At 47.0% G+C, this 25,682-nt stretch overlaps 1 protein-coding gene across 1 annotated transcript in view; it reads left to right on the forward strand.

Moving 5' to 3' along the window:
* NRXN3 (neurexin 3) overlaps positions 1 to 25,682 on the forward strand; it is a 376,989-nt gene that overhangs the window by 208,675 nt on the left and 142,632 nt on the right. Inside the window, exon 9 of the mRNA XM_063946596.1 lies at positions 1,234 to 1,260. Coding sequence (XP_063802666.1) covers positions 1,234 to 1,260 — 27 coding nt within the window. The remainder of the gene's footprint in view (positions 1 to 1,233; positions 1,261 to 25,682) is intronic.

Raw genomic sequence — 25,682 nt, forward strand, 5'->3', positions numbered from 1 at the left:
CCCATTGTGGTCTTCTTGCTCTCACTTATCATCCTCCATAATGCCGGGGTTCTGATCTTTGTTCCTCTGTGCTGCTGTGACTGGTTAAGGTCCCTGTCCCTCTATATTTTATTGCCCACCGCTCCCCTCGAGTATCATACCACACTGCTCCCCCTGCTATGTGCTGATCTCACTGGTTCTCTGAGGCTGTTTGCTCCCACTTTTCTGTTGCGGTTGACGACACATAGCAAACCAAATCGCACGAAACAGCTGACCGCCCGAATACCCCTCTAGGGATCGTATTTTGCATAAAACATCTGATCCCCCAACACCCTGCCACATTAAAGGTGCATTCTTTCCTGTTTCCAGCAGATAAAGTGAAACTCTTTAGTTACTATAGGAAATGTCTGCACTCTGTCTAGAAGTTTGTTTCTAAAATCCAGCGCATTTCGCAGTGAAGCCCACAGTTCCTCGTGCAGGTGTACCTCCTGGGGCATCAAGACCCTGACGTTGGAAACTGGTTTTCAGCTAATCCTAGTTCAGGTATCCAGATATACATTTCTCAGTAAAAGGATTTATTAGGAAAAGACAAATTTTTCCGTCACCTTTAACGTAGCCCCGTGCAGCAAGAAGAACTCTGTAACACTGAATGCACCTTTCATGAGCCAGCTGTGAATCGGGATTGTGTAGAAAGGGGACATAGCCCGAACCAAACAAGCAGGTTTGGGGCCTTCCGAACCTCCCAGCATCTTACATACTGACCCTAATACCTGAATGTGCCAATAGCGACACACGGCGGTGGGAAGGCCCCAAATCCACTACTACCCCTAAATCATCCTCAGTCTGGGGCCTTGTGTCCGTGCGGTTTGCTGTTTGTACGTGGCCATTTTATAGATTCATTTAAACTTGTAAAACTCACACGCTACATTAACCTACACTAAATAACAAGACATCCCACTGTCTTATATTTATTACATACATATACTAATCAGCTTCATTTTGATACGCTGTAACTGTATAAAGGGCCCTCATCACTTTCATTTCATGATGATATGTTCCATAGGTCACATTACAGGTATACTGTACTCCCATACACTGGCTCCACCCACTGCGCTAACACCTAGTGATATAAAATGGCCACTGTTGTTGCGTGTGTCTGTCCCCGGAAGGGTGGACCTCACTGTTTTATGGATGACTGCAGCTGTAACCTTGAAGGATACGAATTCATCTTTCATTTATTTTTTTCCCATCTAGACTGTATCAGGATAAACTGTAACGCCAGTAAGTTTACACCCTCAAATCTCATTTTGTTCTTTCTATCTCACATTCTTGTTGTATAATTAGATCGAACTTCTTTTTGTCTCTTTAGCCTGAGTAGTCTAATGTTATATTTACGAAGCGGCAGCTCTTCCCCATCTGGTTAGATGTAAAAATTTAACATAAAGTGAATTTACTCTTTAAATTTTCACCTTTAACCCACGAAAAAGTGTCTGACAAAAGCCGCCGCTTCATAAATATAGCCCTTATTGTTCAGCAGCAAAATCAGGATTATATGATGACAATAATTAAGTTTCTCTGGGGATTTGTTGAAACTATTATATATGGGAACATAAAATGTGTTAATACTTAAAATAATTAGCCGTGCCTCGGGTTGTAGCAGGTAGACCCAGTGTCATAACAAGAGCATAGCAGTGATAGGTTCCCAACCCTCTATTAGGGGTTTATATAGTATCTGACACTGGTGCATGTGCTGATCTTACCCCCATGGGGCATTTTGCCCATGTTTTTGGGGGAAGGGGTGCTGTTATTCTGATGTTTGGGATAATGGGATTAGAGGAGATGGGATTTGTTACATCTCTGGGCTGACAGTACTTGCTGGAACTGCTGAGACTATCAAAGGTAAGTGTGTATTATGACGCCTTTTGTTTCTCCAAAAAAAAATATTTAATTTGTAAATAAACCTGATTCTATAGAGAATGTGTCAATATCAAATATAAATCTGGATCCCTATGTAACCCCACAATCCTCAAAGTTTCTAAACTAACTTACCCCTTCATGTATAATGTATAATATAATGTATATGCCAATTACAGTATCATATAAAGAGCAGTGCTCGTTATTATCACACTACTCTAGCTTGGGTCCTGTGACACCTGGACTTATTGTATCCACATCACCTTTAAATGACATTGTCTATTCCTTTATACTTTCATGAGATATGATAGAGCTGGTATAAATGTTACTTGCTGACTGTGTGATAGAACGGTACAATAACTGCAACCGCCAATCACATAGTGGTGGGGTGAGACTCCGCTGTAAAGCGCTGGATCTGCAACTTGAAACTACTTTCTGCTGTCTGTAGCCCAGGATCACGGGTGTGCGAAAAGTACAGGTTGTGTAGCCATAAGTGAGAAGGGATCAGTGAGCTTCTGTCTAGTTACAAGTGGCTAAGAATCACTCTCCTTTAGAGATATATATATATATATATATATATATATAGATAGATAGATAGATAGATAGATAGATAGATAGATAGATAGACACACATCTCAGGAAGGAGCGGCACTCTACGGATTCTTCAGAAAATTACCCCACAGACAAGCATCTGTACTGGGTGGTCATTTTCTGGAGAATCCGTAGAATGCCGCTCCTTCCTGAGATGTAACTATTTGAATGAAAGTTCAACGTTGATGGTACCCGGTGAGCTGTTTGCACTTTTGATGAGGAGTGTCGGGTATTCACTATTGTTTTATTTATATATATATATATATAGTAACATAGTATCTAAGGTTGAAAAAAGACAATTTGTCCATCGTGTTCAACCTGTTTGTGGTCTCCTATGCAGTTTTATTTTAGGACTAGTTATTTTTATTTTAGGACTAGTTATATTAACTATAATGCTTCTCTAGCACCATAACCCTGAATATCTTTATCCAATAGGGATTTATCTAACCCATTCTTAAAGGTGTTTGCTGAGTCCGCTGTTACTACTCTCTCAGGCAGGGAATTCCAAACACGTATTGTCCTTACTGTGAAAAAACCTTTTCGCGTCATAGTGCGGAAACTCCTCTCCTCTAACCTAAGCGAGTGTCCACGTGTCCTCTGTGCTGATCTTATTAAAAACAGGTCCCTCGCAAGTTCTGTGTATTGTCCCCTTATATATTTGTAGATGTTGATCATGTCCCCTCTTAGTCTCCTCTTTTCCAATGTAAACATGCCTAGCCTTGCAAGCCTTTCCTCGTATTCCAGCGTCTCCATGCCCTTAATTAGTTTGGTCGCCCGCCTCTGAACCTTTTCTAGCTCCAGGATATCCGCCTGTATAACGGGACTGTCTGCTCTGGGAGAGCCCCTGGGAGACTGAGCTCTTCCTGTGTCTCCCGTGTTCTTCTTTCTTCCCTCTCACAGAAATACTGTGCACATTAAAATGTAGATTTACACAACGGTGGCGTTTGTAGGCTGATTTAGCGTGAAGTGGGTGAATTATCTGCACAGGAACACATGTATTTATTTGTGTTCTTTTCAAACACGACTCTGATGAATCAGCGAGGGGTGGGTGGCTGAGCTGCATGGGAGGACATTTCTGCTTTGCGATTGCAGGGCACTTGAGGCCTCGTACCTCCACTTTCGTGAGTTTATCTAGAGAATATGTGCAATAAACAGGACAGAGCACCACTAATTTATCCCGACAGCCGGCAATATACCGACGGATGGAATCAACCGAGTGGGAATATAACCTGTGGCGAGCGAAGCAACACACTGAGCGCAGCGAGCCCGCAAGGGGACTCGCTGCCGGGATTTCGATAGACGGGATGCCGCTGTCGGTATACTGACAGCCGCCATCCCGTCTGCCGGTCAAACTTATGTATTCCATCTATATGTGTAAAGTTAACATTAATTGTACTGAATGGATAAACCATGTACAATTATTAGCACACAGGTCATAACTGCGAAAACCTGTCTCGCCATTCTATACTTTATGCTTTATTTAAATTATTTGTTGGTGGGGACTGAAGATGCTGTGACACAGAGGTCATGTGATCACTCAGAGCCACTCTACGTAGAGCTGGCAGTCTGATGATATCACTTTCATGTATCTCTGGATGCTCCTGAAGTATAAGGGCTGTTCACACTTTCATCATAGCTGCCCAGGCTGGAATACAGAAGAATCTATGCATTGTTATATACAGCAGATGTATTGTACTGTATATGTAGTTATGCGCTGGCTGTTGGGATGTTTGAGCCCTGTATTAATAGAGAGCATTCAAATGTGTGTGTTGAACATAGTTGCAAATTACATGGAGTGAACGGGAGACCTCCCGAATTAAGAAACCTCCCAGACTCCTTGTAGAACAGTCGAATCCCACTGCAAAGTGGAATTTGATGGGATGAAGCAAACTGCGTCACCAAGAGCCTCTCTCACGGCTTTGAACCACTTGATGACAAACATTTTGACACCAAGTAGCACACAGCTCCCAGAGGTAATGTATAAATGTAGTCTAGCACCACTTTGTGCAAGTTACTATTTTACTGCTCTTGACTTACATGAATGCCACTTTCTGACTTGCTGGGGGGAACTCACAAAAAAACAACTATTCAAAAATAGAGCAGCAGGAAACTAATGGAGACCACATTCCCTACATTTATACACTCTACAGCTACGTTCCCCAAATAGCGCATCGCCCTTGTCCTGTAGCAGGTGTGTCCGGATGTTCCCATTTTATGTTGTTGTTACTGTAATGACTACTTATCTCTTGGGAAATGTTGCGTCTTTGTCCGGCCGATAGGCCGTGCTCCCTTTCCTACGTCAAGGTGCTGGCAGTGGTCGTTTGCAGTGAATACACAACTGTGGTAATAAAGTGAAAAGCATGCGTGTCTCTGCCACGTTTATAGGGCAACTAAGATCATAATTGTGGCATGGTGTTTGTGGCGTCGGGCTTCTTCTGGCTTTATGTTGCACTAAGGCAGGCCTGGCCAACCTGTGGCTCTCCAGCTGTTGTAAAACTGCATGTCCCATCATGCTTTGCCACAGTTTTGCTATTAGGGAATGCTAAAACTGTGGCAGGGCATGCTGGGATGTGTAGTTTCACAACATCTGGAGAGCCACAGGTTGGCCAGGCCTGCACTAAGGCATGCGTTCATTAGCGCCCACCTCTGATGTTTCCCATAACGTATTTGGCATCTACAGTACATGCAGCCTTGTCCGCTGTGAACACAGTGGGCAGCATTGCCTATACAATTCATTGTATCATCATGAGGACTATTGTGAAGTTCCACATAGACATTCATAGTGAACGTTGGAATGAAAATGACCCTAAACTATATGACATGCAGTGTCCGTGTTCCAGCCAGTGCACACTGTGAGGTCTTGGGCCTGATTAAGAGATGGAGGCTGCCGCCACGGTTTTTGCAGCTGTTACCGTAGTCTCCCCTGTGACTTTATGCAAATGCTAATTACAGCCCTTCCCCTGGTGTACATACACGGCAGCATCTGACTGCGCAAGGACTGAGACACCCACTTTGGTGCTGTAATACGTCGGTGAGTCTTTATACGCCACCATCGCACGTTACGTCTAAACTAGAACCAGCCCTGCGGCAGGTGCAGTGTCTCCATCTGACCACGGCCTCCTACGCCTGCGGCTGTGCAGCTGGGAATGCAGCCGCTTGCACTGGTACGCCTGCAACACTTTCATAACTCACCCATGAAACTGACCCTTTGTGCGTGCAGTTGCAAATCGCCCAACTCCCTGAACATTGGCTTGGCCGCCTCTGGCTCATGCGCTTTATGTGTACTGTCAGGATGTTTCCTGTCTAATAAACCCTATTTGTAGTACTGATAAAGCTGTGTTCACCAAGTGATGGTCAGACCGAACGTAGAGTGGGTGCATGAGCCCGGATATGGAGAACATGACCCCCACTATGCCCTTGTTGTAGCCCACAGTAGTTCCGCTATGTAAACAAGGCATAAGACCAATTCTGTCATATTTGTATGGCAGTTTATAAGATATGCCGGAGCGCTTACCATTAACTGTTTGGCACCATGGCAATTAAATGCATCCAATGTTCTGCTTGGCGGTAAACATTTTTTTTTTATTGAAGGTACAGATGGGTCCATGTTTATCTTGGCCTTTAATACGATTAATTGAGCCGGGTCAGTCAGATTTAATCCCCTGCTGTAATGACTTAATCCCCTGATGTATTGTTCTCTGCATTGTATTGCAGCTGAGAACAATAGATGAAGGGCTTATGTTAATATGCCATGGTGTGCCTAGGCGCAGCAAAGAAGTCAAGATAAATGTGGACCCATCTGTAGTTAATTCACAAAAATAACTAAGTTTTAAGAAACACTTTACAACAAACTGATACAGTCTCTTTTGAAATATAATTCCTCATATGTTCCTCATTCACAGAAATCATTGTATATCATGTGGAGTAATGATGATAGGCAATCCGGTACAGTTCAGGGGTCATATGTGGGTCCCTTTGACCTTGAAAAGGTCCTTAATACCCACAATCTCAGTGGGACAGGCAATATTGCAGAGAAGTTTCTGCCAGCCTGCTGTACTTATTGTTATTATTGTCCTCGGTTGGAAATAGTCCTGTTGTGTACCCCTGTACTTCAGTCCTTTACCATGCTATAATGGTGCAGACCACAGGCATCTCCTTGTCCCTGCTGGCGCTGTGTGACCTCCCTGCATTGTGCGGAGGAGATAATGTGGAGGGAAGGTAACTTGTTGCTGCGCCGTGTACTGTCGTCTTAGTCTATGCTTTATGATCCGCCCCGCTACACTAAAGGTGTTCCGTGAGGGCTGGTGTCACAGGTGATGCAAAGGGGGGTTATAAAGCAGAGAATAAGGGATGGAGAAAACCGGGTGCAAAGCTCTGAGACTATAAATGAGGCATGAAGCCGGAAGGAACTGGAGGCTGCAGGTAAAGGCTCTATACTCCCAAGGGCCACCAGATGCCCATCGCTATTGTGATACATGACCGTGTCCCTCAATCTGCCGTGTCAGCAAGTGTCCACCAGACCCAGGGCAGGTGACAGCTGGTCCTCACACGACTGAGCTGGGACAGAGTTGGCGACCTTTTACCAGTAAATGAGCATACTCCTATCCTACAATGTGCCTGTTGGACAGTCCAGTGCTCCATCAGCCACATGGCAGCTCAGAGTAAATCCAGCCAGTCCTGATGACTATGAACTGATAGTGGTGGTGATGTGTGTGGTGGAAGACACACTACATGAGATGTAGTCAGGAGCCTGGCAAGCAGGATCCAGATGGTCACAATACAGATGGATCCTGAAGTTGAGTATTAGGGTTAGGCACTAGGGGAAGGAGTTAGGGTTAGGCAGCGTGAGGGGTGAGTTAGGGATAGGGTTAGAACACTCACAGGGATCTGTCGGCATTCTGACATTGTGATCCTGCTTGCCGGCATTTCAAACCCAACCCCAATATATGCTGTAAAGTAGAGCAACCTTGGTCTTGTAGGCAAACATATTGCATGTGGTCAAAATAACTAGGGGATGGCCACCACGTGCAATCTCTAGCAGTCTATGCCCTGTGTACAGTGTATATAGGACACGTTGAAAGGGAAAAATATGTTGTTAATCCAGCTGTGGAATTGTCACTTCTATCTCTTGCTTACCTTAATTAGGTGAGATAAGTTCCCTGAAAGGTTTATTTGTCTTCTCCACCTGCTTGGGAAACACTAAACCATATAATTAGAATCATCCAATCAGTGACCAGCTTCAGGTATACAGCAAATCATAGAGTTTATTTTCTCATACAAAGAAAAAACCCCATAGATAGGAACTGTGTACCAAAGAGGGCCTTAAAGAAGGCAATGTTCAGGCATGAATGGAGAATAGATAACACTTTCCGAGTACTTCACCTCCCTCCTGGAACATCAATCTCCCTCATAGGTCCTCCAGGTGCAGCAGGAACCCTCCACTCCACCAACGCGTTTCGGATGTGTATCCTTCTTCAGGGTGTCCAGACATATTGCATGTAACCCCAGGGTGGCAGGCTCATAGTAGCCAAGATGGAGCAAGCCTCTCTTTGTCTCATCATCTATACTTTAATGTTCAACTTTACCTTTAACAAAACTTCATTAGCCAAATATGTCTACCCCATGTACATGACATGGGGGATGCACAGTATCCTAAAGCCGAGTACCGGCTTGTGCCACATCTCCATGCTGGAGGACTGAATCCATCCACAGCTCTACATTAGACCTCTATAGGAATGGTAAAGATGGCGCTGACAGTTACGGATGGCGCACCGAGGAAGATGGTACCATTTTGGAAGGAGCCAGCTTTCAGCTGCAGGTAATAGGGGCATGAAGCTGACGTCTGAGCGTGGCATTGTGCTGGCGCAGTTTATGCAGAGCCCTACATGCAGAGGCAGCATTCTACATGAAGACAGAGGGCACCATTTACACTTAGGGGCAATTGCATCTAGACAGGGCCGGGAAAAAGAAATCCATGCCGTGGCGTTCCCGGATGCGTGCATACGCATGCTCCTGCGAACACGTTACAACAGCGGGAGCAGCAACACGGCAGCGGAAGTAAGAGGCTCCCACTGCCGTGTATAGTGACAGGGGGACTGCGAGACACTGTGGGGACGGGAAGCAGGAGGAAATGCACCTGCTACCCCATTCTGTTTGCGCTTGTGCCCGTGATCATTAGCATATGAAAGCAGCCATGGCAGTGTCTAGGTGTTCAAATAGGAACCAACACAGCTCTTCAGGAAAATAAACGGAATAGTGTTTTTAGCATGAAATCAATAAACAACACAAGTAACAAAAAATAACAAGCGCCTCCCATTCAGGACACTTACTCACTTCTTCACCTATGACTACAATGCGGAAGCTAGCCTGCACACATAAAGGGGCATATGTATTAACCTGGAGAAGGCATAAGGAAGTGATAAACCAGTGATATGTGCAAGGTGATAAAGCCACCAGCCAATCAGCTCCAATATGTAAATTAACAGTTAGGATCTGATTGGCTGGTGCCTTTATCACAATGCACATATCACTGGTTTATCACTTCCTTATTCCTTCTCCAGGTTAATATATCCGCCCCATTGTCTCTTAAATTAAAAGTCTCAGAGCCTAATTCAGACCTGATCGCTGCTGTGCGTTTTTGCACAGCAGCCGATCAGGTCTGAACTACGCCGGCGCCGCAGTGCGCCGGCGCATGCCAGGCAGCCGATGGCCATCTCAGCCCAGCGATTGCCTCTGCCGGATTGACAGGCAGAGGCGGTCGCTGGGCGGGAGGGGGTGGGCCGGCGGCCGTTTTAGGGGCGTGGGCCGGGGCAACACAGGCATGCCGGGACCGTGCGGGGGCGGGCCACGGCGGCTGCGTGACGTCACACGCAGCCGCTGCTACCCGAACAGCGACGGGTAGCTTCCTGCCAGCACGAAGGAGCAGCGCTGGTAGGGAGCTACTCTTCAGGTACAAAAGTATCACCGCCATGCGATGCTTTTGTACCTGTTCGGGAGGGGGGCAGGGCCTGACATGCGGGGCGGACTAGCCCTGTGCTGAGTAACTGATCGTAGCCGTGCACAATTTGGCCCTCAGTCCTGTCTCTCACAGGTGCCGTGCACATTCTCAGTCCTCCAGACACACTGGATTCTGTCTGTTCCAGACCCCCTGGGCTCAGTCTCATCAGGCAGCATACACAGGTCGCACTGTCCTGACTGCAGAGTCTTCCAGACTGACTCTCTTACTGCAGCCATTAGGTGTTCTCACACCTGCCTTATCTTCCCTGTGTGGGCACATCCCTTCATGCACACTCTGATTACGTGTCAGTAATGCAATTTACCTTCATACTGTCACATATCCCCCTCCCCAGCTCAAAACCACTGGGTTGAGTGATGTGGGACGAGACATTCTCATGGACGTCTTCTTATCAGGGCTTTTTACCACATTCTCACTCATCATCCATTCTTGTCCATCATCTGGCTGTCTACTTTCCATTTTCTTCTCACTTTTCCCCTAACTTTAGGGTACCACTTGAACTTTCTGCTTGAAATGGTATTGGCTACTGGCATACTTTACTGTAACTCATCTACTTCCAAAGAGCCACTTTCATCCTGGTTGCATGAATACATTGTTTCACCCACAGGAGTATTGCTCTTTACAAGACTGCCAATATTAACTTCCTGTAAGGTTCTGCTTTCCACTGCAAAACAGAGCCTCATCCTTTGAAGCCATAGATATCTCTGTAGGCTTCTTGCACCTTTGCCTCACAGGTCATATGATCACCATCTGTATTGGTCAGCCATCTGTCATAAACTTTAGACAGCTTTATTACCATGAACTGTGGTCCTCTGGGAGGACTTCACTCCTCCAGCTATTACTGGAAGATGAATGTCCCTGCAAGGTACCAATTCACCACATCAAAAGCATTCAATCATACTGTTATTAAGTCTGTTATGTAGCGAGAACCTTCCTGTCACAGATAGCAGATCTCTAGGTTCCAAGCCCACAGTATTAAGTTCATTCCCGCGCCCCTCACCTATTTCCCCTGGCACAGTCTTACCACTTGAGATCGCCGTTGCGGGACTTGAGAACATTGGTGTGCACGAAACAGTTCATCAGCCAGCATATACCTCTCTACCACGTCGACCAGCTGGTCTGCTGTTTCAGGATCCGCGTGACTCACCCACTTGTGCAGAACTGCCGGCAGTAACCGCAGATATCGGTCCATAACTACCCTTTCAGCGATTTGCGACCCTGTTAGCTTTTCTGGTTCCAGCCACTTTTTGGTGAGGTGGATAAGGTCGTGCATCGGTGAGCGAGCAGGTTTATCCACTTTGTATTCCCAGGAATTCACTTGTCATGCCCCTATTGACAATGTAACACCCAAACAAGAGAAAATGCAGAGTGCCCCCATAATAACAAAAATAGGAGGCTCACGATGTGGGAAGCCATGCCTCGTTTTCGGGCATGCGCATGAAGTCCGCTTTTTATGATGTGGGAGGTATGACAACGGCACAGGCCTACGCACATTCTGGTCTTCACTGTCTGGCTTGGCTGGCTGCCACAGCTACACATATGCAGTTTCACAGTCTTTAGAGTTTTAGGTTTCTTAAGAACTTGGACTCCAAGAACTTGGCCTCCAAGCAGACTGGACACTGACTGTCTGACTGCTCCAGCTCCCCTGGGTTCTGTCTCAACAGGCAGCAAACACAGACCATAGCCTGTCTTGATTGCAGAATCTTCGAGACTGACTCTCCACTGCAGCGGTGTTTTCACACCTGCCTTATCTTCCCTGTGTGGGCAGATCTCTCCATCAACACTCTGAATACATGTGTCAGTAATGCAATTTACCTTCATACTGCTGCTATATGTATATACATATGCAGGGGTTAGACAAAAAAATGGAAACAGCGCACCAACAGCATGCGTGAACTAGATGTGCGTTTTTGATGGCAAACTGGACGTGGCATCACAGTAATTTGTGTTTCCCGTATGAGGGGAAATCTGTCGAGGTGGTTGGAGGTCTCAGTTGCATTGTCGACTTTCGGAGAGGGTAGATTGTTGGTGCCCGCTTAGTGGGTTAGTCTGTGACCACAGAAGCCAGTTTATTTGGGATATTGCGAGGAACTGTATCAAAGGTAATGATGGCAAATATCATTTCCGGAAAACCATCAACTGCTAAACACCAGCACGAAAGTGTACTGAGTGCCAGAGGCATAAGGGCATTGAGGATGATAGCGGGCAAAAATAGGAAGACAACCACTGCAAAAGTGACTGCTGAGCTGAATTCCCGTATTCCACACCCCATGTCTAAAAGAACAGTGAGGACGGAACGCCACAAGTACGATATTCATGGGTGAGCTGCAATTGCCAAACCACTGATAAACCCGGCAAATGCCAAGAAGCGTAGAGAGTGGTGTAACACTCAGAAATCATGGACTGCCAAGCAATGGTAGACTGTCATCTGGTTAGATGAGTTGTCCTCCACCCTGTTCCCAACTATCGGACGAGTTTACGTGTATAGAACACAGAACCAAGTGTACGATTTGGACTGTCTGGTGCCCAGACTGAAGCATGATGGAGATGATTTGGGCTGCCATATCATGATATTCTGCCGGTTCCATCATCACTGTGCATGGTTCAGTCACTGCCAAGGACTATGTAGACACTTTGGCCGACTAGGTCCATCCCATGGTGCAGACATTGTTTTTGGCAGATGATCCTTACTGAGTCAGCCCCATAGTCATGAGAAAGGGTTACTGGAGACAAGGTGGGAAAAGGCGCTTTCTAGTGTAGAATTTTAATTATATATAACAGTTGCTTATATATATTTAGATCCACAAGATTAAATCATACCAAAAGATATTATATGAAAATATTATCTCAAATTCTTTGTCCAGTGACCATGAGCGTTCCACCACAATATGCACTCTGAGGTCAAATAGGCCCATCAGGTACAGTGATACCGTAGGTAGGCTCATCTGCCTTATAGGCCCATCAGGTACTGTGAAACCGTAGGTAGGCTCATCTGCTGCCTTATATGCCCATCAGGTACAGTGATACCATAGGTAGGCTCATCTGCTGCCTTATATGTCCATCCGGTAAAGTGATACCGTAGGTAGGTTCATCTGCTTCCTTTTATGCCCATCAGGTACTGTGATCCCATAAATAGGGCTTATCTGCTGCCTTATATGTCCATCAGGTACAGTGATACCGTATTTAGGCTCTTCCGCTGTCTTATAGGCCCATCAGATACAGTGATACCGTTGGTAGTCTCATCTGCTGCTATATATGTCCATCAGATACAGTGACACTGTAGGTAGGCTCATCTGCTCCATTATATGCCCATCAGGTACAGTGATACCGTAGGGTAGGCTCATCTGCCCCTTATATGCCCATCAGGTACAGTGATCCCATAGGTAGGGCTCATCTGCTGCCTTATATGTCCATCAGGTACAGTGATAACATAGGTAGGCTCATCTGCTATCTTATATGTCCATCAGGTACAGCAATACTGTAGGTAGGCTCATCTGCTGCCTTATATGTCCTTCAGGTACAGTGATACCGTAGATAGCCTCATCTGCTGCCATATAGGTCTATCACATACAGTGATGCCGTAGGTAGGCTCATCTGCTTCCTTATAGGCCCATCAGGTACAGTGATCCCATTGGTAGGGCTCATTTGCTGCCTTATATGTCCATCAGGTACAGTGATACCATAGGTAGGCTCATCTGCTGCCTTATATGTCCATCGGGTACAGTGATACTGTAGGTAGGCTAATCTGCTGCCTTATAGGTCCATCAGATACAGTGTTCACACCACAGGCTGGACCTGGGTTATTACAAAATCTTTTCTCTGCTGGCACATGGAGATGACATCATCTTCAAGCGCCAGTGATCTGGCTCTTTGTATGCCTGTAGCATGACCTGGGTCAGATGCCAAGTAACACAACCAGGGTAGACACCAAACCTGGACCTGGGATGTCCTGGCAATAACCTGGGTTATAAGTTTGGTGTGAATGGAGTATGAGTAAGCCAAAGACAACTCAGATTGTCCATCTCATCTGCGCTGATGAAGCCAGTAAATCTGCATTGGAAAACACAGGCCCCTGCCTCGGCATTCACAGAAAATGGACCAACGCACCCCTATTTTCAGGAACACGGCCTGTCACCCCCCCCCCCTTAGTGGTCACTGCGTGTGGGGATGCAGAACCCGTTCAGCACTCACACCCACCCACCATCATAGTTGTAAGCAGGACCCGTTCAGCACTCACACTCCACCCACCATCACAGTCGTATGCAGAACCTCTTTAGTATTTTCAGGAACACGGCCGCTCACCTCCCCCTCCCTCAGGGGGCACTGCGTGTGGTGATGCAGGACCCATTCAGCACTCACACCCACCCACCATCATAGTTGTAAGCAGGACCCGTTCAGCACTCACAATCCACCCACCATCACAGTTGTATGCAGAACCTGTTCAGCATTTTCAGGACCACGGCCGGTCACCTCCCCCTCCCTCCGGGGGCACTGCGTGTGGTGATGCGGGACCCGTACAGCACTCACACTCCACCCACCATCAGTTGTACTCAGGACCCGCTCAGCACTCACACTCCACCCACCATCAGAGTTGTACGCAGAAAATGTTCAGCGCTCACTATCCATCCATAATCAGAGTCGTATGCAGGACCCGTTTAGCCCTCACACTCCACTCACCATCAGAGTTGTACGCAGGACCCGTTCAGCACTCACACTCCATTCTCCATCAGAGTCGTACGCAGGACCCGTTCAGCACTCACACTCCACTCTCCATCACAGTCGTATGCAGGACCCATCTCAGCACTCACACTCCACCCACCATCAGAGTCATGCACAGGACCCATTCAGCACTCACACTCCACCCACCATCAGAGCCTTATGCAGGGCCCATTCAGCACTCACACCCCATCCACCATCAGAGTCGTATGCAGCACCCATTCAGCACTCACACTCCACCCACCATCGGATTTGTACGTAGAAACCATTCAGCACTCACACTCCACCCACCATCAGAGTTGTATGCAGGACCCGTTCAACACATACTCCAATCACCATCAGAGTGGGACGCAGGACCCATTCAGCACTCACACTCCACCCACCATCATAGTTGTACACAGGACCCGTTCAGCAGTCACACTCCACCCACAATCAGAATTGTACGCAGGACCTGTCGGCACTCACACTTCGCCCACCATCAGAGCCATACACAGGTCCCATTCAGCACTCACACTCCACCCACCATCAGAGACATATGCAGGACCCATTCAACACTCACACTTAACCTACCATCAGAGTTGTACGCAGGACCCGTTCAGCACTCATACTCCACCCATCATCAGAGTTGTATGCAGGACCCATTCAGTACTCACACTCCACCCACCATCAGAGTCATATGCAGGACCCATTCAGCACTCACACTCCACCCACCATTAGAGTCATATGCAGGACCCATTCAACACTTACACTTCACCTACCATCAGAGTTGTACGCAGGACCCGTTCAGCACTCATACTCCACCCATCATCAGAGTTGTATGCAGGACCCATTCAGTACTCACACTCCACCCACTATCAGAGTCATATGCAGGACCCATTAAGCACTCACACTCCACCCACCATCAGAGTTGTATGCAGGACCTGTTCAGCAGTCACACTCCACCCACCATCAGAGTCATATGCAGGACCAGTTCAATACTCACACTCCACCCACCATCATAGTTGTACGCAGGACCCGCTCAGCAGTCACACTCCACCCACCATCAGAGTGGTACGCAGGACCCATTCAACACTCCACCCACTATCAGAGTTGTATGCAGGACCCATTCAGCAGTCCACTCACCATCAGAGTCGTATGCAGGACACGTTCAACACTCACACTCCACCCACCATTAGAGTCATATGCAGGACCCATTCAGCTTTCACACTCCACCCACCATCAGAGCTGTACGCAGGACCCGATCAGCACTCACACTCCACCCACCTTCAGAGTTGTACGCAGGACCTGTTCAGCACTCACACTCCACCATCAACAGAGCTGTACGCAAGACCCGTTCAGCACTCACACTCCACTCTCCATCAAAGTCGTATGCAGGACCCATTCAACACTCATTCCACCTACCATCAGATTCGTATGCAGGATCCATTCAGCACTCATACTCCACTCTCCATCAGAGTCATATACAGGACCCATTCATCACTCACACTCCACCCACCATCATAGTTGTACGCAGGACCTATTCAGCACTCACACTTCACCCACCATTAGAGCTGTACACAGGACCTATTCAAACTCACTCTCCACCCACCATCAGAGTTGTACGCAGGACCGTTCGACACTCACTCTCCACTCACCGTCAGAGTTGTACGCAGGACCTGTTCAGCATTCACACTCCACTCTCCATCAGAGTCGTATGCAGGACACGTTCAACACTCACTCCACCTACCATCAGATTCGTATGCAGGATCCATTCAGCACTCACACTCCACTCTCCATCAGAGTCATATGCAGGATCCATTCAGCACTCATACTCCACTCTCCATCAGAGTCATATACAGGACCCATTCATCACTCACACTCCACCCACCATCAGAGTCTTATGCAGGACACGTTCAACACTCACACTCCACCCACCATCATAGTTGTACGCAGGACCTATTCAGCACTCACACTTCACCCACCATTAGAGCTGTACACAGGACCTGTTCAACACTCACTCTCCACCCACCATCAGAGTTGTACGCAGAACCGTTCAACACTCACTCTCCACTCACCATCAGAGTTGTACGCAGGACCCGTTCAGCACTCACACTCCACCCACCGTCAGAGTTGTACGCAGGACCCGTTCAGCATTCACATTCCACTCTCCATCAGAGTCGTATGCAGGACACGTTCAACACTCACTCCACCTACCATCAGATTCATATGCAGGATCCATTCAGCACTCATACTCCACTCTCCATCAGAGTCATATACAGGACCCATTCATCACTCACACTCCACCCACCATCAGAGTCTTATGCAGGACACGTTCAACACTCACACTCCACCCACCATCATAGTTGTACGCAGGACCTATTCAGCACTCACACTTCACCCACCATCAGAGTTGTACGCAGGACCCGTTCAGTACCTGCACTGTACCCACCATCAGAGTCGTATGCAGGTCCCATTAAACTCTCACTCCACCTACCATCAGAGTCATATGTAGGACACGTTCAACACTCACACTCCACCCGCCATCAGAGTTATATGCAGGATATATTCAGCACTCACACTCCACCCACCATCAGAGTCGTATGCAGGACACGTTCAACACTCACACTCCAACCACCATCATAGTTGTACGCAGGACCCGTTCAGTACTCACACTTCACCCACCATCAGAGTTTTGCGCAGGACCGGTTCAGTACTCACACTTCAACCACCATCAGAGTCGTGCGCAGGACCCGTTCATTACTCACACTCCAGCCACCATCAGAGTCATATGCAGGATCCATTCAGCACTCACACTCCACTCACCATCAGAGTCATACGCAGGAACCGATCAGCACTCACACTCCACTCTCCATCAGAGTCGTATGCAGGACCCATTCATCACTCACTCCACCTACCATCAGAGTCATATACAGGACCCGTTCAGCACTCACACTCCACCCACCATCAGAGTTGTACGCAGGATCCATTCAACACTCGCACTCCACTATTCTGATGGATAAACGTTCTCCAATATCCCTTTTGAAATGGTTGATTACCAGCCCATAGCTATGGAAAGGTGGCAGATGTGAACGGGGTGGAGGTTTGGTCAGCAGGGCATGGCTTTGCCTTGTAAATGATTGCCGCTTTAAAAAAAAGTCCAGAGTTTGGCCAGGAACCTGTATCTCCAGCCAACTCGAACGTCATTACATTCGGCCCCAGGTGTGATCTGAGCACATGTGATCTGCATTCCCTGCTTCTGACCTTGGTATCTCAGCATTTCAAGTCCTTAGGCTGGGTGCACACTTGCCGATGTGCACCTGATATATCGTCCGGACCAGCGGATCGGATGTTATATCGTATACATCGGCAAGTGTATATACCCTATATTAATGATGCACGCTCCCGCGGGTCGTTAACAAAGTACAGTGTGCCTAAAATCAGAGTTGATTGTAGCCGTGCAAAATTTTGCACGGATACGATCAGTTACTCAGAAATGCCCAGGGCTAGTCTGCCCCGCGTGTCTGGCTCTACCCACCCCACCCTCCCGACAAGTACAAACGTACTGCACAGCGGCGATGCTTTTGTACTTGAGGAGTAGCTCCCTACCAGCGCAGCTCTTGCGCGCTGGCAGGGAGCTACCCGTCACTGTCCGAGTCGCAGCAGCTGCGTGTGATGGTCCCCTAAAACGGCCTGCCCCTTCCGCCCAGCGACCGCCTCTGCCTGCCAATGACTAATACAGAGCCAGTGACGTGTGTATGGGGCACTATGACTAATACAGAGCCAGTGACGTGTGTATGGGACACTATGACTAATACAGAGCCAGTGACGTGTGTATGGGGCACTATGACTAATACAGAGCCAGTGACGTGTGTATGGGACACTATGACTAATACAGAGCCAGTGACGTGTGTATGGGGCACTATGACTAATACAGAGCCAGTGACGTGTGTATGGGACACTATGACTAATACAGAGCCAGTGACGTGTGTATGGGACACTATGACTAATACAGAGCCAGTGACGTGTGTATGGGACACTATGACTAATACAGAACCAGTGACGTGTGTATGGGACACTATGACTAATACAGAGCCAGTGACGTGTGTATGGGACACTATGACTAATACAGAGCCAGTGACGTGTGTATGGGACACTATGACTAATACAGGACCAGTGACGTGTGTATGGGACACTATGACTAATACAGAGCCAGTGACGTGTGTATGGGACACTATGACTAATACAGGACCAGTGACGTGTGTATGGGACACTATGACTAATACAGGACCAGTGACGTGTGTATGGGACACTATGACTAATACAGAGCCAGTGACGTGTGTATGGGACACTATGACTAATACAGGACCAGTGACGTGTGTATGGGGCACTATGACTAATATAGAGCCAGTGACGTGTGTATGGGACACTATGACTAATACAGAGCCAGTGACGTGTGTATGGGACACTATGACTAATACAGAGCCAGTGACGTGTGTATGGGACACTATGACTAATACAGGACCAGTGACGTGTGTATGGGACACTATGACTAATACAGAGCCAGTGACGTGTGTATGGGACACTATGACTAATACAGAGCCAGTGACGTGTGTATGGGACACTATGACTAATACAGAGCCAGTGACGTGTGTATGGGACACTATGACTAATACAGAGCCAGTGACGTGTGTATGGGACACTATGACTAATACAGAGCCAGTGACGTGTGTATGGGACACTATGACTAATACAGAGCCAGTGACGTGTGTATGGGACACTATGACTAATACAGAGTCAGTGACGTGTGTATGGGGCACTATGACTAATACAGAGCCAGTGACGTGTGTATGGGACACTATGACTAATACAGAGCCAGTGACGTGTGTATGGGACACTATGACTAATACAGAGCCAGTGACGTGTGTATGGGACACTATGACTAATACAGGACCAGTGACGTGTGTATGGGGCACTATGACTAATACAGGACCAGTGACGTGTGTATGGGACACTGTGACTAATACAGAGCCAGTGACGTGTGTATGGGACACTGTGACTAATACAAAGCCAGTGACGTGTGTATGGGACACTGTGACTAATACAGAGCCAGTGACGTGTGTATGGGGCACTGTGACTAATACAGGACCAGTGACGTGTGTATGGGACACTATGACTAATACAGAGCCAGTGACGTGTGTATGGGACACTATGACTAATACAGAGCCAGTGACGTGTGTATGGGACACTATGACTAATACAGAGCCAGTGACGTGTGTATGGGACACTATGACTAATACAGGACCAGTGACGTGTGTATGGGACACTATGACTAATACAGAGCCAGTGACGTGTGTATGGGACACTATGACTAATACAGGACCAGTGACGTGTGTATGGGACACTATGACTAATACAGAGCCAGTGACGTGTGTATGGGACACTATGACTAATACAGAGCCAGTGACGTGTGTATGGGGCACTATGACTAATATAGGACCAGTGACGTGTGTATGGGGCACTATGACTAATATAGAGCCAGTGACGTGTGTATGGGACACTATGACTAATACAGAGCCAGTGACGTGTGTATGGGACACTATGACTAATACAGAGCCAGTGACGTGTGTATGGGACACTATGACTAATACAGAGCCAGTGACGTGTGTATGGGACACTATGACTAATACAGAGCCAGTGACGTGTGTATGGGACACTATGACTAATACAGGACCAGTGACGTGTGTATGGGACACTATGACTAATACAGAGCCAGTGACGTGTGTATGGGACACTATGACTAATACAGAGCCAGTGACGTGTGTATGGGACACTATGACTAATACAGGACCAGTGACGTGTGTATGGGACACTATGACTAATACAGGACCAGTGACGTGTGTATGGGACACTATGACTAATACAGAGCCAGTGACGTGTGTATGGGACACTATGACTAATACAGAGCCAGTGACGTGTGTATGGGACACTATGACTAATACAGAGCCAGTGACGTGTGTATGGGACACTATGACTAATACAGAGCCAGTGACGTGTGTATGGGGCACTATGACTAATACAGAGCCAGTGACGTGTGTATGGGACACTATGACTAATACAGGACCAGTGACGTGTGTATGGGACACTATGACTAATACAGAGCCAGTGACGTGTGTATGGGACACTATGACTAATACAGGACCAGTGACGTGTGTATGGGACACTATGACTAATACAGAGCCAGTGACGTGTGTATGGGGCACTATGACTAATACAGGACTAGTGACGTGTGTATGGGGCACTATGACTAATATAGAGCCAGTGACGTGTGTATGGGACACTATGACTAATACAGAACCAGTGACGTGTGTATGGGACACTATGACTAATATAGAGCCAGTGACGTGTGTATGGGACACTATGACTAATACAGAACCAGTGACGTGTGTATGGGACACTATGACTAATACAGAGCCAGTGACGTGTGTATGGGACACTATGACTAATACAGAGCCAGTGACGTGTGTATGGGACACTATGACTAATACAGAGCCAGTGACGTGTGTATGGGACACTATGACTAATACAGAGCCAGTGACGTGTGTATGGGACACTATGACTAATACAGAGCCAGTGACGTGTGTATGGGACACTATGACTAATACAGAGCCAGTGACGTGTGTATGGGGCACTATGACTAATACAGAGCCAGTGACGTGTGTATGGGACACTATGACTAATACAGAGCCAGTGACGTGTGTATGGGACACTATGACTAATACAGAGCCAGTGACGTGTATGGGGCACTATGACTAATACAGGACCAGTGACGTGTGTATGGGACACTTTGACTAATACAGAGCCAGTGACGTGTGTATGGGGCACTATGACTAATACAGAGCCAGTGACGTGTATGGGGCACTATGACTAATACAGGACCAGTGACGTGTGTATGGGACACTTTGACTAATACAGACCCAGTGACGTGTGTATGGGACACTATGACTAATACAGAGCCAGTGACGTGTGTATGGGGCACTATGACTAATACAGAGCCAGTGACGTGTGTATGGGACACTATGACTAATACATAGCCAGTGACGTGTGTATGGGACACTATGACTAATACAGAGCCAGTGACGTGTCTATGACTAATACAGAGCCAGTGACGTGTGTATGGGACACTATGACTAATACAGAGCCAGTGACGTGTGTATGGGACACTATGACTAATACAGAGCCAGTGACGTGTGTATGGGACACTATGACTAATACAGAGCCAGTGACGTGTGTATGGGACACTATGACTAATACAGGACCAGTGACGTGTGTATGGGACACTATGACTAATACAGAGCCAGTGACGTGTGTATGGGACACTATGACTAATACAGAGCCAGTGACGTGTGTATGGGACACTATGACTAATACAGAGCCAGTGACGTGTGTATGGGACACTATGACTAATACAGAGCCAGTGACGTGTGTATGGGACACTATGACTAATACAGAGCCAGTGATGTGTGTATGGGACACTATGACTAATACAGAGCCAGTGACGTGTGTATGGGACACTATGACTAATACAGAGCCAGTGACGTGTGTATGGGGCACTATGACTAATACAGAGCCAGTGACGTGTATGGGGCACTATGACTAATACAGGACCAGTGACGTGTGTATGGGACACTTTGACTAATACAGACCCAGTGACGTGTGTATGGGACACTATGACTAATACAGAGCCAGTGACGTGTGTATGGGGCACTATGACTAATACAGAGCCAGTGACGTGTGTATGGGACACTATGACTAATACATAGCCAGTGACGTGTGTATGGGACACTATGACTAATACAGAGCCAGTGACGTGTCTATGACTAATACAGAGCCAGTGACGTGTGTATGGGACACTATGACTAATACAGAGCCAGTGACGTGTGTATGGGACACTATGACTAATACAGAGCCAGTGACGTGTGTATGGGACACTATGACTAATACAGAGCCAGTGACGTGTGTATGGGACACTATGACTAATACAGGACCAGTGACGTGTGTATGGGACACTATGACTAATACAGAGCCAGTGACGTGTGTATGGGACACTATGACTAATACAGGACCAGTGATGTGTATGGGACACTATGACTAATACAGAGCCAGTGACGTGTGTATGGGACACTATGACTAATATAGAGCCAGTGACGTGTATATGGGACAATATGACTAATACAGAGCCAGTGACGTGTGTATGGGACACTATGACTAATACAGGACAAGTGACGTGTGTATGGGACACTATGACTAATACAGGACCAGTGATGTGTATGGGACACTATGACTAATACAGAGCCAGTGACGTGTGTATGGGACACTATGACTAATATAGAGCCAGTGACGTGTATATGGGACAATATGACTAATACAGAGCCAGTGACGTGTGTATGGGACACTATGACTAATACAGGACAAGTGACGTGTGTATGGGACACTATGACTAATACAGAGCCAGTGACGTGTGTATGGGACACTATGACTAATACAGGACCAGTGACGTGTGTATGGGGCACTATGACTAATACAGAGCCAGTGATGTGTGTATGGGACACTATGACTAATACAGAGCCAGTGACGTGTGTATGGGACACTATGACTAATACAGAGCCAGTGACGTGTGTATGGGACACTATGACTAATACAGGACCAGTGACGTGTGTATGGGGCACTATGACTAATACAGAGCCAGTGACGTGTGTATGGGACACCATGACTAATACAGAGCCAGTGACGTGTGTATGGGACACTATGACTAATACAGAGCCAGTGACGTGTGTATGGGACACTATGACTAATACAGGACCAGTGATGTGTATGGGACACTATGACTAATACAGAGCCAGTGACGTGTGTATGGGACACTATGACTAATATAGAGCCAGTGACGTGTATATGGGACAATATGACTAATACAGAGCCAGTGACGTGTGTATGGGACACTATGACTAATACAGGACAAGTGACGTGTGTATGGGACACTATGACTAATACAGGACCAGTGATGTGTATGGGACACTATGACTAATACAGAGCCAGTGACGTGTGTATGGGACACTATGACTAATACAGGACAAGTGACGTGTGTATGGGACACTATGACTAATACAGAGCCAGTGACGTGTGTATAGGACACTATGACTAATACAGAGCCAGTGACGTGTGTATGGGACACTATGACTAATACAGAGCCAGTGATGTGTGTATGGGACACTATGACTAATACAGAGCCAGTGACGTGTGTATGGGACACTATGACTAATACAGAGCCAGTGACGTGTGTATGGGACACTATGACTAATACAGAGCCAGTGACGTGTGTATGGGACACTATGACTAATACAGAGCCAGTGATGTGTGTATGGGACACTATGACTAATACAGAGCCAGTGACGTGTGTATGGGACACTATGACTAATACAGAGCCAGTGACGTGTGTATGGGGCACTATGACTAATACAGAGCCAGTGACGTGTGTATGGGACACTATGACAAATACAGAGCCAGTGACGTGTGTATGGGACACTATGACTAATACAGGACCAGTGACGTGTGTATGGGACACTATGACTAATACAGAGCCAGTGACGTGTGTATGGGACACTATGACTAATACAGAGCCAGTGACGTGTGTATGGAACACTATGACTAATACAGAGCCAGTGACGTGTGTATGGGACACTATGACTAATACAGGACCAGTGACGTGTGTATGGGACACTATGACTAATACAGAGCCAGTGACGTGTGTATGGGACACTATGACTAATACAGAGCCAGTGACGTGTGTATGGGACACTATGTCTAATACAGAGCCAGTGACGTGTGTATGGGACACTATGACTAATACAGAGCCAGTGACGTGTGTATGGGACACTATGACTAATACAGAGCCAGTGACGTGTGTATGGGACACTATGACTAATACAGAGCCAGTGACGTGTGTATGGGACACTATGACTAATACAGAACCAGTGACGTGTGTATGGGGCACTATGACTAATACAGAGCCAGTGACGTGTATATGGGACACTATGACTAATACAGAGCCAGTGACGTGTGTATGGGACACTATGACTAATACAGAGCCAGTGACGTGTGTATTGGACACTATGACTAATACAGAGCCAGTGACGTGTGTATGGGGCACTATGACTAATACAGAGCCAGTGACGTGTGTATGGGACACTATGACTAATATAGAACCAGTACCGTGTGTATGGGGCACTATGACTAATACAGAGCCAGTGACGTGTGTATGGGACACTATGACTAATACAGAGCCAGTGACGTGTGTATGGGACACTATGACTAATACAGAGCCAGTGACGTGTGTATGGGACACTATGACTAATACAGAGCCAGTGACGTGTGTATGGGACACTATGACTAATACAGGACCAGTGACGTGTGTATGGGACACTATGACTAATACAGAGCCAGTGACGTGTGTATGGGACACTATGACTAATACAGAGCCAGTGACGTGTGTATGGGACACTATGACTAATACAGAGCCAGTGACGTGTGTATGGGGCACTATGACTAATACAGAGCCAGTGACGTGTATATGGGGCACTATGACTAATACAGGACCAGTGACGTGTATGGGACACTATGACTAATACAGGACCAGTGACGTGTGTATGGGACACTATGACTAATACAGGACCAGTGACGTGTGTATGGGACACTATGACTAATACAGAGCCAGTGACGTGTGTATGGGACACTATGACTAATACAGAGCCAGTGACGTGTGTATGGGACACTATGACTAATACAGAGCCAGTGACGTGTGTATGGGACACTATGACTAATACAGAGCCAGTGACGTGTGTATGGGACACTATGACTAATACAGAGCCAGTGACGTGTGTATGGGACACTATGACTAATACAGAGCCAGTGACGTGTGTATGGGGCACTATGACTAATACAGAGCCAGTGACGTGTATATGGGGCACTATGACTAATACAGGACCAGTGACGTGTATGGGACACTATGACTAATACAGGACCAGTGACGTGTGTATGGGACACTATGACTAATACAGGACCAGTGACGTGTGTATGGGACACTATGACTAATACAGAGCCAGTGACGTGTGTATGGGACACTATGACTAATACAGAGCCAGTGACGTGTGTATGGGACACTATGACTAATACAGAGCCAGTGACGTGTGTATGGGACACTATGACTAATACAGGACCAGTGACGTGTGTATGGGACACTATGACTAATACAGAGCCAGTGATGTATAGGAGTCTTTGGTGAATCGGTGTATGCAGGTCCATTTGGCTATTGGACAGTTTGTTGCTCAGTATTCAGCTGCTTGTCGGTGTCTGTCCACTTGCATTGTCAGGAGACTGCCTTAACATTTACTGAGCTGATTCATAAGCATTTCACCGTGACTAATGACTTTGCGCT

This window comes from Pseudophryne corroboree, chromosome 12 (genome assembly GCF_028390025.1).
Source record: "Pseudophryne corroboree isolate aPseCor3 chromosome 12, aPseCor3.hap2, whole genome shotgun sequence".
Taxonomy (NCBI): Eukaryota; Metazoa; Chordata; class Amphibia; order Anura; family Myobatrachidae; genus Pseudophryne; species Pseudophryne corroboree.